The sequence below is a fragment of the Nyctibius grandis genome, chromosome 5 (assembly GCF_013368605.1).
Source record: "Nyctibius grandis isolate bNycGra1 chromosome 5, bNycGra1.pri, whole genome shotgun sequence".
Classification (NCBI taxonomy): Eukaryota; Metazoa; Chordata; class Aves; order Nyctibiiformes; family Nyctibiidae; genus Nyctibius; species Nyctibius grandis.
The window spans coordinates 27,012,576-27,028,377 of NC_090662.1; the positions used below are offsets into that span (position 1 = coordinate 27,012,576).

The 15,802-nt window shown below is 36.9% G+C and overlaps 1 protein-coding gene across 1 annotated transcript in view; it reads left to right on the plus strand.

The window, feature by feature from the left end:
• CADPS2 (calcium dependent secretion activator 2) overlaps nt 1-15,802 on the plus strand; it is a 337,802-nt gene that overhangs the window by 214,145 nt on the left and 107,855 nt on the right. Inside the window, exons 9-11 of the mRNA XM_068400325.1 lie at nt 3,378-3,444; nt 9,451-9,559; nt 10,728-10,931. Coding sequence (XP_068256426.1) covers nt 3,378-3,444; nt 9,451-9,559; nt 10,728-10,931 — 380 coding nt within the window. The remainder of the gene's footprint in view (nt 1-3,377; nt 3,445-9,450; nt 9,560-10,727; nt 10,932-15,802) is intronic.

The window sequence follows — 15,802 nt, forward strand, 5'->3', positions numbered from 1 at the left end:
AAATATAGAATTGGCTACTTCTGAATATCAGTTTCTTCTTTGTATTGTACAGAATATTTTACCTAAAGAAAGGTACAGTGTTTGAAGGAATGGCTATTGTATGTTTCTTGTTGCTGCTGAGGGTGTTTAAAATAGTCTGAACAATTAACACTCTGCATCTTGTGCATATTTTTTTTGATGGAGAGAGTGAGTGGGGCTTGTAGGTAAATACAGATACACAGATGTGTAGAGAAATATCAGGCTGCTGCTCTGTGAGTTGTTGACTATGAGGGTCTGCTCTGGTTTGTGGTACTGACATTTACCTGAGACCCATGAAAAATTATGCAATTCCCCATCTTAAAAATAAAACATTCTTCAGCTTAGCTCTAGGACTTAGTCCACTTCTGAATCTGTTAACCTATTAATTTTCTGCTCCAGTTGTGAAACCCAGGCGTCATTTAGTTCTGCAAAATGGCTTTTGTAGACTTTTTCTAGACATCAACTGCAGTTTCTACAAATCCTAGATATCACTGTCCCAATTTAACAAGGTTCTTAGGTCCTTTGCTTCCCATTTTTTTCAGTGGAAAATAAATGAGAAAGAGAAGGTCAAAGAGGATTCTAGAAGTCCAGGACATTTGGCTCCTTCTGGTATAAATGTTAAACTCTTGAGTAAGAATTAATCTCCTCATCTTTAAGGAGTATGCACACTTAAGATGAGCACAGGATATATCTGTTGTAAATGGCTGAAACTTTCCACATTAGAAAAAACCTGTCACCATTAGAGATGGCACTGGAAGAGGGATTAAAAACATAAGATTGTAAGTGTGTGTTTATAGTGATTTGTAACACCACGTAACATAAGGCCTTGCACTTGTATGCTAAATCCCAGGTTTGTGTCGTGAATGCTGTTTTCTTTGTTACCTAATCTTATCTAAGACCAGCAGATTTTAAAGTTAGGTGGTTAATGTTCCACTCCTTTGTTTCCCAAGGAAGCTCTTATTTAACATCTTAGTTGGAAGTCATTTAGAGGAGGAATAAAAAGTGCACATTGCTATTTAATTTCTTTTGTGTATGCTTTCTTATTTTATAATTTTGAATTTACTGCAACTTGGGATAGTTCTACCTGTACTGCAGGACCATATGTGGTATATCTTACATGAAAACTAATTTAAAAAAGCAACTTACCTTTCTCTGATAGCAAAATATTCTTTAAATGATCTCTTATTTTAAAAAGCACTTTCTATAGCAGGCTCAGTTAATAACAAAAAAGAATGAATTAAACCTGGTGTTTCTAGGGTTGGGTTACTTATTTTTTGCCGTGTTCCTGTTAGAAAGTAAAGTCACTGCTGATGATGATACCAGGATTACTCACTGCTGATAATACTGGGATTACTCTCAAGCAAGAAGACTCCTCTGTTAGTCTGTGGCTCCTTTACAGTCTTTTAAGGCATGACAAGAGGGTGGGGACATGGTCAGAATGTCTTTGTACTGTAGCATTTGAGGACTGTGTATTCTCAGTTGGTCTTAACAGTTCATGGGACAGTTGTCTTCCAACATATATGAGAGAAACCTACAGGATATTCTGAGGGATGCAGTGGCAGAATGGTATGCTTTGGGGAGAGTAAATGGTCTGATTTAGGGAAACATGCTTGGATCTTTGGAAATATATATGAAAAGTAAAACAGTTCATATTTTGTGCAGGAAAAATTTACTTCTGTGAGGTAAATGCTTCTTTAGTTGCAAAACATTATAAACTTTTAAATAAACCCTTTTTTGAGTAGGCCCTCTTTTGGGAACCTTTCTGACACAGACCTTACTCCTCTCCTTTCTTTTTGTTGAATTTATAATAATCATAGAATTAAGAAGTTAAAAAGAGCATGGCAGGATCTGGACTATTCAAAGAAAGGTACGTCAGCTGGTAATCATGTACACAAAGCCAATAGTCCTCTCTCTCGTACAAATAAAAAGCAGAGTAACCAAGCGAGGCAGAGCTTCAACACAGGTATAGCAGGAGGTGAAGAAGGGCAAGATACCTGTGTCTTAGTAATGAGGGAGCCATTATGTTGTTTGACAAACCACCATGGTAAATAAGCATTACGCTGAACATTAATGTTAGACAAAAATTTGTCCTTTGTGATACCTAAAGCAGTAAAGAGTGTGCTTGAGTGTATGTCCAGGACAGGTGGGGAAAGAGTTTTGTCTGTACCTTACTTGACTGTTCCACCTGAGTTACTGGTTGATTGCTGTTTTTCAGCTGAGTTCAGAACCATTGGGCAACAGGGCCCGAAAAGACATCAGAAAGTAGAGGGCAGCAGACTCCATCCTCTTACCAAAGGCACTTGTCCGTCTACCAACCATCCAAACCATCCTAGTCATTATAACTTCTCCGTAATATATGTGCCAGCATCTGCTGGAGAGTGCCCCGTGAAGCCAGCATTCATTGATCTGAATAATTTGGATCTTTGTTCTGCCTGTGACCTACCTAGTTGTACTAGATGCCCTTGATATAAGCTGGCCAACCAGAAGGGACATCTCATAGGTAATATCTTGCTCTCCTGTCATGTTTTAAGCAGCAGATACTTACCACTCGTAGGCTATTGCTTACAATCCCACAGCTCATCTTTTCCTCTCGCTGTCTTTGTTAACAACAGTGCAACATGACCACAGTGACAGAAAAAAGTGTCACTATAATGCCATAAAACTTGCTGCAACTTCTTGGGTAATGAGGGTGCTTCTTCTACCACCAAACAGTATCAACATCTGCGGTTTTGTCATCTCACTGGTTGATACTCCTGATTACATTGTCTTATTCAAAGCCTGGAAATTGCCAAGGTGACAAGGAGTTTTTTGTAATCTAAGAGTCTTTATAGTGAAGTGCTTCTGTTTGGGAAATTTGATTCTAGTTTACTCTGGAAAAAAAATTTAGTCTTGTGTGTCTGCTGACATTTTGTTATTTGAGCATTTTCCCAAACTGACACTGTGATTGACTTCTCACAGACTAGAGAAAACAGTAGCAAATCTATGGAAACGAAATGGAAAAAAAGTGTTGTGGAGTTTAACTTTTCTAACATTCAGTATTTCTGTGTAGTCAAAAGTGTTCTACTTTAAGCTATCTTTTCTATTTTCAGATGCAATTGGTGAATATAAGTGATAAGCAGGTTAGTCTTCTCAAACATGACATCTTTTGTTTCTACTTTTTATCTTGAGTGAAAAGGAATATCTCTGCGTTTTTATGGTCTGAGTAAATAGAAGAAAAAATCACTTCTTAGATTGAAGAAGCTGCTTAGAAGAAGCAGCACAGTAGGTAGAGCAAATGAATACACTCATTTGTATTGGGTCCTCCTAATATCATACTTCTTACTAATGGAAAAGCATTCCCTGTATTATTTCCTTTGCAGATATTTGTACGCTCTAGGACAGAAGGTTTGGAAGCGGTGGAAAAAACGCTACTTTGTTCTTGTTCAGGTTAGTAGTCTGCCATGAAATTTCATTAAAAAAGTAGTTTTAGGACTATCAATTTTCTTACGTATGGTTTCTGGAGCCGTTACTAAATCAGTATCTTCAGGCATCATATGCAGGCACTACTCCAAGCTTCTTACAGCCTAGAGACATCCAGGGTATTTTTTTTTAAATTTACATATGTCATAAACAGAAATGCCACTGAGTTTTACATATATGTAAATGAAGTCCCTACACTGAGCAATGTTTCAAATGAAACCTAGAAATTTCTGAATGAAAATTGTTGTGACCTTGAAACATTCCATTGACAGCTTTCTAGCGAGCACTCAATTTAAAATAAGGTTCTGTTTCACAAAGTGGATGGTGCTTACTCATTCATTTATTCTCTCAACAAAGATTTCCTGCCTTTAAAATCAAATAAAAGCAACAACAGTTACTATTAAGAACTTTTTTGTAAATATTTTTGAACAATGCTATTTTTTGTTCTTCCTTGCAATATTAAATTTGGTAAATTTATGTAGTTACAGAAAAATCTAGTGTAGCAATTGTTCTTGGACGCAAAAATGTGCTGGGCTGATATTTCATAACTTTTTGTCCAAACCTAGAACTGGAAGCATTTTCACATGCTAGTGAATGGTGACATTAATATGAGATTAATAGAATAGGAATAGAAAAATAGATTTTGAGTGGTCAAAACTGAGAAATTAACAATTTTTGTGAGTCTTTGGAAAAATCGTTATTTTATGTTTGTGCTTGTCTTCAGATTGCAGTTACAAATTTGATGTTCTTCTGAGTCAGTTCAGAGAACGCTGTTCTGTGTCCTTTGTTTTGTTGACAGAAAGCTGTTAAAGTGTGAGTCTCCATAAATGTCATACAAAGGATGAAGCCTGTTAACGAGGCTGTTTTAAAAATGAAGGCTTCTAAAACTACTTCATAGAAAGCCTAATTCCTTTCTCTACTGCTCTGTCAGTCACACTCACCTCGTCTCCTCTTACTCTTAAATGATGAAAATTGTGAGGATGTAAAAAAAAAAATCCTGAACAAGGTCTTTAATAAAGTCGAGTTAAAAGCTGAGAGTATTTGCATATTATTCTTACTAAGCTTAATGTCAATACAGTGTTCTCCCTGGCTTCAATGGGAATTGCCTTGCGTATTGATAATCAGTGAGTAATGGTGATAAGGTTGAACAGGATCTTCTGGAAAGTCATCTGAATTCATTTGTGTTCTAATTTTACCAAGGTCCTTTGTGAAGGGATGGGGACTTTTTGTGACTTTATCAAGATTTGTAAATGTTGGGAACATCTCTGTGTACAATATGGAAGTGAAGGGAAAATAACTTAAAGTTACAGGGGAAAAAAAAAGGATAGATGCTCCTTGTCCTTCATGCTTTTCTTTAACACTCCTCCTACTTTACATCCCCCCTTTCACAAAAAGAAAGACTTTGTTCTCTTCGTCTAAGACACAGTTGTCCTCTGAGTTTTAAAGTGCGCACCTAAGAGACACATAGTTTTTCTGTGCATGTGATATGGAGCCACCTAGGAGACCAGTTTATTCCAGCCAAGTTAATTTTAACTATCTTCTGCTTTCTGTGCTGAAATTGAAATACGGGAGGAGAATATTACAGGAATTTTCCACCTGTGATGGGATTTAGACATCTCTTTAATTTTAAAGCAGCTATCAACTCAATAAGGCTATATAAAAAATACTGTGTTAAATCAATATTTACTGTCCAGACAGCTCTGGCTCATTTATATAGTCCAGTCGTGATACATACACTGACAATAAGCTGAAGTCAATACGTGTGAAATAAGCATTCAGTAATGAATATCAGTCTGTTGTATTGATATATTATTGACATAATGATGATTCTTCCTCTATAAATGAGGAAGAATGCTTACATTAGTAAAATATTAAGACCATGAAATTCAGTTCTAAGACAGAGGCTATCAGTATGATTTACACTTGCTTTGGAAATTTAACTCAGGTGTGAAATTAGATGAATAATGTTGATGTTTCAGGAGCATGATGTGAGTAATGTGCATCTTCGTTATTGCTACACATACTACAAGTTGTTAGTGGTTTCTGAAAGAACAGCTCAATGTTATAGGAAGATTACAGAGTCTGAAATTTTAACCTCTTCATTATATTAGCTTTTCTTCCTTTTACAATCCAGTAACTTCTCTAAAAGATTATTCATTTCAAACTGAAAAAAAGACAGGGACATAACGTGTTAGGTAAAAAACCTCAGCTGGACATGCGGTGTTTTCCTTCATTTACTGTCTGATAATATCTTCCTCCAGTGCAGATTCACTTCTGTCATTTTAATTTCATCTGTTCTAATGTTTGAGAAGTCAGTCATTTGTTTCATGGATATTTTTTTTCTAAACACACCAGCCACGCAAGCTAATTCTTGCTGCTGAACTCCTGAAGCAGGCTGCCCAGTGATGCCCTGTAGCAGGGACCACAGAGTCAGCCTCCAGGTTTGCAGTAACAGTTCCTCCCAGCACATTAAACAGGGTCTTTCTGCCCCATGAGGACATACCCTAGTGACACTGCTCGTAAGTTGTGTCCACATTTCTGTGCCTATCTGTCTGTTATGCATGCACAGAGTGTTGGTTTTCCACTTTGTTACAAAGTAGGTAGAACAGCTGGTCGTCAGGTGTTTGGACTTCTGGAAAATTATGAAATTCAGGTAAATCCAGTTGTAGGAAGAGGGTTGCCTTTTCTTCTGTCAAGAATTAACTACTTAAGAAGGTGGCTTGATTCTGGTTTTGTCTGAGAATGTGTTGCACACAGTCCTGACTTTTGAGTACCCGTTATTCCATGAAGTATTGATGCTAATTTGCTGAATTCTAAGGAAAAACTACCTACAGCTCCATTAACTACTAACGGTACACTTAAGCCCGGTCATAGATCTGTATTAAACAGTGTAATTTCAGATTGTGCTGGTGGTTCTCTCTATAATAACTGATAGCAGCCACTAATAACCATAAGGAAAAGGGTTTGAGAGATGGTGAGTGTAAACAAACAAGGCAAGTTCTGTATTTCTTTGTTTTGTTGAGACATTTTTTCCCCAACAAAGTTTTCTGGGGTTTTTCTTTTTGTTTCTTTGTTGGAGAGACTTTAAAATGTCTCATTTTCAACAAAAAGATGAAGTGTAAGACTGATTGTGACATGAATATCTTTTAATAAATTGTTCCTTTAAAATAAAAGAATGCATTTGAAATATGTTTGAAAAAGTAAAATCAACAGCATTATAATCTCTGTCTTGTTATAGAGACGAGGTTAAAAATGAACAAAGACACATAGCTCAGATCTTCCACAAGCTTATCTTCAAAAACATACAGTGGCTGAAGAAACCTGAAAAATTAATTTCCACAATTAGTGTCTGCTAGCTTCCTTTTTGATGGCTCAGTTTGTCTGTACAGCATGGTTATACAGAGTTGTTGACATGCAAATGTGAGTGATGGGCGTGCTTGCCAGGTTATTTCATTCAACAAAATAGAATAATTTGAAAAACGTTTTTCCTGCAGTGCCAGCTATCAAAAATTAAACCTGTAGGTTGAGTTTACAAGAAAAGGAGAGGAGGGAGCTCTCATGAAATACGATGCTGATTGAAAGGATTTAGAGGCGTGCAACTAACCAACAGTTCCCTCCGTTCTTGTGCGTGAGGGCAAATATGGGTTTTGGGAATATAAGCAGGGAAATACCAAGCAGTAACAGAGGTGATATTGCTGCTGGGCCTAGAGCAGATGACATGGCGCAGGGGCTGAGCCCTGTCAGGGCCCCGAGGGGACCACCGGCCCTGACTGCCCCTGCCCAGCCCCCCCAGGGCCCCCCACCCTGCCCACAGCCCAGGACCCCCTTTCAGCCTCCTGGGGCCATCAGCCCCTGCCCCAGTGACGCCACAGCAGGGCTGGTCTCCAGCTCCCCATGGCCCTGCCCTGGCCAGCCATGGGCCCTGCTGAGCCGGGCCCAGCTGCAGGCCAACATCCCAGCCCAGCCCTGGCCTCTGCCCGGGGAGGTGCCCGATGCCTGGGGCTGGGGCTGCCCCGGTGCCCCCAGCTGTCCTGCTCCTGGCTGGGCCCTGGCTGCCAGGCCCTGCCCTGCCGCCCACGGGATAACTTAAAATCTTTAAACTGAAATACAGTAATTTTCTAAAATACATACTATAAATGAAAGCAAAACTCTGGGCTCAATGCACAAAGAGCAATGTGAAATTCTGTCATGTATGTTACGCTGGAGGATGAGCTGGCTGGTTGTAATAGTCCCTTCTAGCCTGAAAATCTGAATTTCTGAAAGTGGTGGGCTATGTTGTTTTTTGTGTTTATTTATATTTAGCTCTCTCTTCTCTGTCACAGCCCACTTAAGTGACTATACTAAATTTGATGTGGAGAGCTAGCACTCAGTTTTAGTGTTTCTCAAATTCTTATCTCCTATAAAACTGCCTTCGCTTAACTAATGTTTTAATTACATTGGAATACCTATGTTTAATTTCTCTTGGCTGTAGACTTCTGCTGTGGTTCTGCAAACATCAGTTCAGCATTTGGGGCCTGATGGGAATTTTGCAGAGCGCGCTGTAACACTTGTTCCTTTTGCTTCTACGCGCCGTGGCAGAGGATGTTCAGTCACCATACACTGCATGCACATAGCACAGCATAATCCTATTTCAAAAAAAAACGAATACTTAAAATAATGAAATATTTTTAGACCACTATGCAGATAATAATCACACCTCCATCCTTATTTTCCAAAAATGTCAATCTTCTACAGAGAGTCAAAAATCTTCTGTCAATAGCAGTTGAAGTCACTGGACTTTGAGGTGGAATGGTGTGCAGGTACAGCACCAGCAAATATATGAATGAAGCTGAAATCAGCTGTGAAAATTTTACTTCAAAAAGGATCATTCCTGAAGTTGTAGCCAAAGCAATAAATCTAGGTAACAGCTGAGCAGTCAGCAACTGAGATAAAGACGGTCCATTGTCAATCAGACAAGCTCCTTGCCTATCCTTAGATCCTTGCATAATTTTACAGATCTAAGAAATGATATTATAGTTCAAAACAAGTAGTTGGCCAGGTATCCTTCAGTCCTTGGAGACGAGAGTTTGAGAGGCCCATGTAAATTCAATTCCCTTAAGTTTCAAGTGTTCAACAGATTCACAAACTCTTTCTTCTGGTCACCTTTTATAGTCTTCTCAGCTCTTCATTCTAGGCTGGGAACATCTCGGTTTTCTTTCAGTGATTGCTTTTCTTCTCCCAGCTGTTACATTCCTTTCTTTATCTTTCCAGTCACTTTTTTCTCAGCTTTCCTTATCACTTTCTATTCTGTCTAGGAAGTCTTAAGCCACATGGTGACAGATTCTCTTCTTATTGCTTTATTATTTTTTTAATAATGGTACTTGTGAAGTAGCTGATGTTGTTCATGCCAGCTGCAAGCTGCTTGGCCTACACAGTACTGTATCCAGTGAGCCAAGCAACCTGCAGATGGATGTGAACACAGGTGCAAAAGATGCAGAAATTAGACTATAAAATCGAACTGAAGGTTCTGGTACTTACCATCTTTAACTAGAATTGGCCAGATTATGTGTTCATCTTTCCAGTTGCATGATAATTGTGGCACTCCTTATGCAAACAGTACTTTGATTTTTTTTTTTCCCAGCTTCTTGGAATACAGGACTTTTTTTCTCACACAGTAGACTGAGCAGTTTGGTCAGTACCACTGTACCAAGTATTTTCCCTACCAGAACCTAATTTGCTTCCTTTCAATTTTTCATAAAGCAACAGCCCAAAATACATTGTATTTCAAGAAACTGCAGAGAGATGTGTTTATGGCTTTTTTTTTCCTTCCTTTTGGCAGGAAGGGGAAAGAATGCGAAGTTTTACACTGTAAATATTTCGGGGGAAAAAAATGGGGTTTATTTCTTCAGCACAACTGAAAGCTTATTCAAACAGTGATACGTGTATTATACAGTTCTGGAATGGAATTCAGCAATTAAGTCCTTTCTTATTCAGGTTAGCCAATACACATTTGCAATGTGCAGTTACAGAGAAAAGAAATCTGAGCCTCAGGAACTGATGCAACTTGAAGGATACACTGTGGATTATACAGCTCCTCACACAGGTACTTTTCATGGTTTTGAAGTACGATATGTTTGTGTAATACAGCTGATTCAATTTGTTCATTTTGATCTAGCAGTAAAAAAAAAAAGTTTCTTTTTCTCAGCACCTGAAGGTTTTGCAATTATTCCACTAGGATTTTCTACTGTGAAAAATCATGCTTTTTGAAAGAAGCTTGTTGTAAGAAGAATGAACAATAAACTTACACTAAGGTTGCCTGAAACATTGTAAGACCACATGTGATACAAGGGAAAAATCATGAATTCTAGTCAATCTTTCCCTTTTCTCACTGTTTTTGATGGTGGAGTCATGTGTCACTGTACTGTGAAGTATATTCATAAATGGCTTAGAAAAGAAGGTGAATGATGACAGTGCTTGCTAAAGACAAATTACTCAGAGTAATCAAAAATAAATTTGAAGATATCAGAAAAATCTACACAAGGTAGTATTAAAATAGCAGAGGGAAATCGAAGTTACACATGTAGAGAAAAACTATTTTACTCTACCTAGGCGGTGGAGGATTATGAGTTTAAGAGGCTTCTAAGATACTGAAGATTGATCTCTGGAAACATTGACTCGATGTTTAGAATAATTGAGAAGGTGAACAATGCTCAGAAAGTGTTTGGAAAGCCAAAACAATGTTGTCACAAAAAAATCCCCAGCACAGCCACGTTGACTGGTGTGTGTTGTTCTGGTTATGTGCTCTCAGAACAAAACATTGGAACAAGAAAAAGGTACCAAGGAAGGAGCAGCAACACTGATAAGGGGTATGGAGCTGCCTCTGTTCAAGAAGAGATAAAGTTGACAGGGACTTCCAGCTAAGAAAATGATGCCTAGAAGGAGGGTATGTTAGAGAAATGCAAAATAGCATATGACACAGGGAAGATGAATAAGAAATAAATTGGAATTGAATTGGAAATGGATTTATGGAAATATTTTCTCCTGTGACTTCTATATTTATTCTACTTATATGTTACTTCCATGTATTACCATTTGATCCTTATAGCTCTAGATTTTATCATATTTCTAGGTCATAAATATCTATAAAATGTTTAAACATCCATCCCCCCACGCACACACACAGAGAGGAAAACTAATAATGTAATAAAGAGTGATGATGATTTAGAAGTAACTTTTATTTTTTAAGATTACCTTCCTATTTCCTGCTCCAGGTCTTCAGGGTGGTCGAATGTTTTTCAATGCTGTTAAAGAAGGCGACACGGTGATATTTGCCAGTGATGATGAGCAGGATAGAATACTCTGGGTTCAAGCCATGTACAGAGCCACAGGTCAATCGTATAAACCTATTGCTGCAAGTCAAGCTCAGAAAATGAATCCTAAAGGAGGAAATGTCAACACAGATATATCGCCACTTTGTAAGTTGGCCTTCTTTTTCTTTTGTGGCTTTGGTTTTGGTTTTAGTTGGTAAAATATGTAGCAGCTCCCTCAATTAACTTTAATTAAGCAGAATTCATTCACTAGGGAAATGTGCCTAGCCAGAAGGTCTTTGACTCAGATTATTATTACCAGCCAGGGAAATCCTGACTTGCAGGTCATTATTTTTATTATAAACCATGAAAATAAGGCAATTAGCTTCATATTCATTACAGCTGACCCACATATTACCATGGAGATAGTGTTTGGTTTACATTATATTTTTCAGTAGCCAGACAGTGTAGTGTTGAATAGAAAAGCATTAATCTATTCTCAGAATTTCATAGATTTATGTCAGCTTTATCATACATTCTATATATCAGTTATCTAAAAATTACAATGCAGACAGTACATTGTGAGCTGAAAGGCACTAGATGGGCTGCTGGATTTTTGCACCCTTTGGTATAATATTAAACTACATATGAACTTTTTTTTTAAAAATCAGGTTTACGTTTTCCTCATGTTTCTTTGAGGAAAATATCGTTTCAAAGAAAATCAAGGTAGATAGCATGTATTAACCGTATTTTGAAATTTTCATATAATCACTTTGAAAGTATTCTGTCGTGTAGGTACCTGCACATGTGAAGCACATATGACTTCTTTTTGTTTTTTCGGGGGCTGAGGGGAGCAAATTTTCTATCCTATAAAACTAGTGCAATCCAATGATTTTTGTAATAGCCATCAAATGTTTACAACATTATTGGACTGTATACAATAATCCTTCTTTATCATGTATCTGTAAATGTAGAGTGATAGAAGGGAGACACGTGTTTTAGACTCAACTTAGCTTAATGTCTGAAGTCTATAGCAGGTTGGCCAAAAACCATTCTCCTGTGTCAGTCCTGCTATAACTCCGTCTCACAGCCTTCCATTCATCCTGTAATCTTTTATCATTATGCAATTAGAAGACAGTAAAATGTACTTGTTAAACTAGGTAACAGTTATCTAAAATCCTGACAGAGCTGTCAAAAACATTGAAAAAAAACATGGTTTATCTCACAAAAGCACTGACATCTGTTGAATTTTTAATCTGAACCGATTTGGAAGGGTGAAATAACCATGCATCACGGGGGGCGTTAAGGTGAAGTATTTTGCTGAATGTAAGTAACACTAGAAAAGCAAAGGTGGGGAAACAGCCAAGGAGTGTTTTGGCTCACCTTCTGCCACTTACGTGGATCTGGGCTGGGTGCTGGGAGTTCACTGTGTTCCCCTCCTAACGTTTCTTCTTCATGTGCATCAGTTAGAAAGCACAAAATAAGTGACCATAGTCAGAAGTAGCCAACAAATTACTCATCTTCTTGGACACAGGATTTACATGGAAGTGAAAGCAACTAGAAAACACTGACCACAGGGCAGGGAAAGTTATAGAAAGAAAGAGGTACAAAGAACAATTGCAAGTTTGGGTAAACTGAAATTATGTTTTCTGAGAGAAAATTACAGATAGTGGTAAAGAATTCAAAAACAAGATTGACATATCTCGATATTGCCTTAGACAGTTAGAGTGACTACAGTTCTTAAGTGGAAATCATATTAAAAATAAGATTTATTTTAAAGACAGTTTAAGGGAAGCTCAGAAGCCTCAAAATATAATATATTTTTCTGTCATGCTTATGTATCAGCTTGCACAAACTGATATGACTGAACTGTATATAAATCAACAGTCAGTGGTTAAATTATTATTTGCCTTTGGTTTTATTACACTTCAATGTTGATATTTCATAATTAATTCACAGAATTCTTTGCAATAGAATAACTTGTGAAATTTAACTTCATATGAGGTTTAGTTTTGAAAGAATCAATGTTTGCCTGATTTCTGTAATACCTCCGGTTCTGCCTACATGAGGAAAATTCTATTCTCCTTCTTTTGCACTTGAGGTAAAAATGAGCATAAGAAATGAATCCATTTTTAAGAAACTGCAAGAACTAAGGATTACAGATACAACCTTAGATAATTTTCTAAGACTCCTGCTTCATTTACATATACTGTGCTGATTTTCTTGGGGCACAATTTTACTCCTATGAAGAATCTATATCTGACCTTTTACAGATTTGAATATGCTCAGTTTCCTAAGAATTTAATTTTGTTTTCCCTTGAAAAATGTTAGTATAAAATTGAGAGTATTTTAATCAAGGTATAACACTTAGTGCTTGAGAGCTACTGTGTTTATCAAGTGAAATTCATTTCCATTTTTTTCTTCTTCGTTATGATACATTTTTAGTATTAGGAAATACTGTTATGACCAGAGAATTCGTCAACTACTTTTTTATGTATCTTCTTTTTCAACCATTTCCAGCTAATGCAAGATCGCATTGTTTTAGTTTTTAAAGTATGTCACACAGCCCTCTCTCCACATACATAAAATGGAAAACAAACTAGGTCTTTGTAAAAGAAATGTCCTTTAATAATATTCAAGCCTTGAAAGTCTGTCCCCATCTTCCTCATCCTTTAGGAAGGTAAGAAATGCAACTCATTCATCCTGATAAAATGTACAAAAAGAGCTTTCAATAACTTGAAAAAATGTAAATGTCTTTAAACTGCTGGATGTAGAGAAAACCAGCTTAAGGAGACATGTTTCAATGTTTTTTTACATATTGTGTTTATAAATTATCTTCTGTAGCCCTGTAATTCTCTTGTAGATAAGAGAAGCAACTGAAAACTGTCATTACAGAAATTAAAACATCAGATGATGAATAATATGTCCCATACCTAGCTGTATTAAAGTTAATTTTTTGCTAGAAATAAATTCTAACATTTCCATTTTCCATGGCCTTATAGAAAAAATCTACCTTCCAAAGTTAGTTACATTATTAGCTGAAAATGACAGCATGTGAAAGTGCAAACATTTTATTAAATATTTAACATTTTTAATCGAGTGAGATGTGTATATGACAATAAATGACACTTTGTTTTCACAGTCTCTACTGTTTTCTATATTGTCGAGTGCAAAAATCTTTAAGTTTTTATAAGCTGTGGTAGAATTATTCCTGTGATCTATACCATGAACTCCTTCTGTATGAAAGAAAGTAATAGAAAAGGAGTCAGAGACTCCTTTTGTGTAAAAAAAGGACATATTTCTTGCAGTTATTGGTGCCTTGTTCCACATAAGATAATTCCTTGTACAAAAGAGTGCTTAAAATGACATGAACAAGATCCAACCACCTCAGAGCTGGGTCAAAACAAACACATCAGGAACTCCTGAAAAGAAACTAGACGTGATTATAATAAGACACTCAGGGTCTGACTGATCTTTGCAGCAATTATCACAAATGCAGAAAATGGAAATGTTGCTCTTGCATGTGCAGCAGCACTCCAAAAGGCCAACTTACAGGTCTCTAACTGATCTGGATGTGCAGTCTCTTCTTGTTGATGCTGTATGGCAGTTTAGGATTGTTCATGTAAGGCATTTAAAAGAAACTTGATATTCTATACTACCAGTGAGGTAAATACACATTTAAGTGTGGCACTGGAATCAAAGTACTATTTTACCAGTCCAACTTCTATAATTAATACTAGCCAATTTCTTCATTTCTAAATAAAGCAAGTTTATACTGCACTTTTGTAGTATTAGGTGGCTCCAAAAGCGAAGACAGGCTAATGTCAGCAATGATCAAGAAAAACAGAACTACCCTTCAGTTCCACTATTCTGAATAAACATGCTATTACGCAAAGGACAGAGTATTTAAGGATGCATAATTGTAGAAAAGACAGAAGTTTTCCAAGGACATGAATGTTTCAGGGAAAGCACCAGTTAAAAATAGAGTCATCTGAGTCACATAAAGGTGCAGGAGGTGATCTATTTCTTAATGAGCAGTGGATTAGGAGATCTATTCATACAGTTAGAAAGGCTGCTGAAGTGATGACCACTGTTAATAACTTGGTCATAACAAAGGAGTAACAACAGCACACTAGGGGATTGTTATGTCTTAATGAAGCAACACAAAGCCAAACATCATTCTGATCCTACACCACCATGAGTTCAGAGATGTGAAAATCTGTGAAAATATCTGCAGAGAAAGAGGGGAGAGACAGATACTGGAAAACCAAGTCAGGTGGGAAATCGTTTGATCTGAGATGTCTAGCTTTCCTCATCTCTCTTTTGGAATGATGTCACTTATCAAAACAGCTCACAAAAATAAAATAATTTGAGATTTTTCAGAGACCATTTATAACAGTTTTCATAAAAATTAGAGCCCATGTACAAAACATAAAATCCTATTTATTAAGTAGCAAGGGAGTAGCAAAGGAAGTCAAATACATAGGCCCATCACGTTGGTATTACAAGACATCAATCCAATGACAGCAAAGTTGAAAGACATTGCCAAATGAAACGGATTCCATCTGACCAAAAGAGCAGTACAGGAGACTGTGTGGGACATCTAAATCATCTGAGTGGAGCAGTCAGTGTTGTTGTAATCAAGAAGATAGTGCAGGCAATTTGCCAAATGAAGAAATGATTTCGGGATTTAGTCATGAAATATAACTATAACATTTTCAGCTTTTGGATGTACCGATGATAAGCCCTATAAATTTCTCTCCCTATCATAGTTTAATGGGTATGGGAATAAATTATGAATTCCATATTTCTTTTAAATGTTATTTGTACAACTCTCAGTCTCTGAACTGGCTACATTGGAGACTATTGTGGGAAAAAAACAGTATATGATTAATATTAAGGTACTGGTGTCATAATACATAGACACAAGAAATACCACTGCATAACCTTATGGTGGTATTGCTCAGTTTTGGAATAATTGCTAATGTGCTTGTAAAGCAATTCTTTTAAAATCATTCTGAGATGTATGTATCTGTATG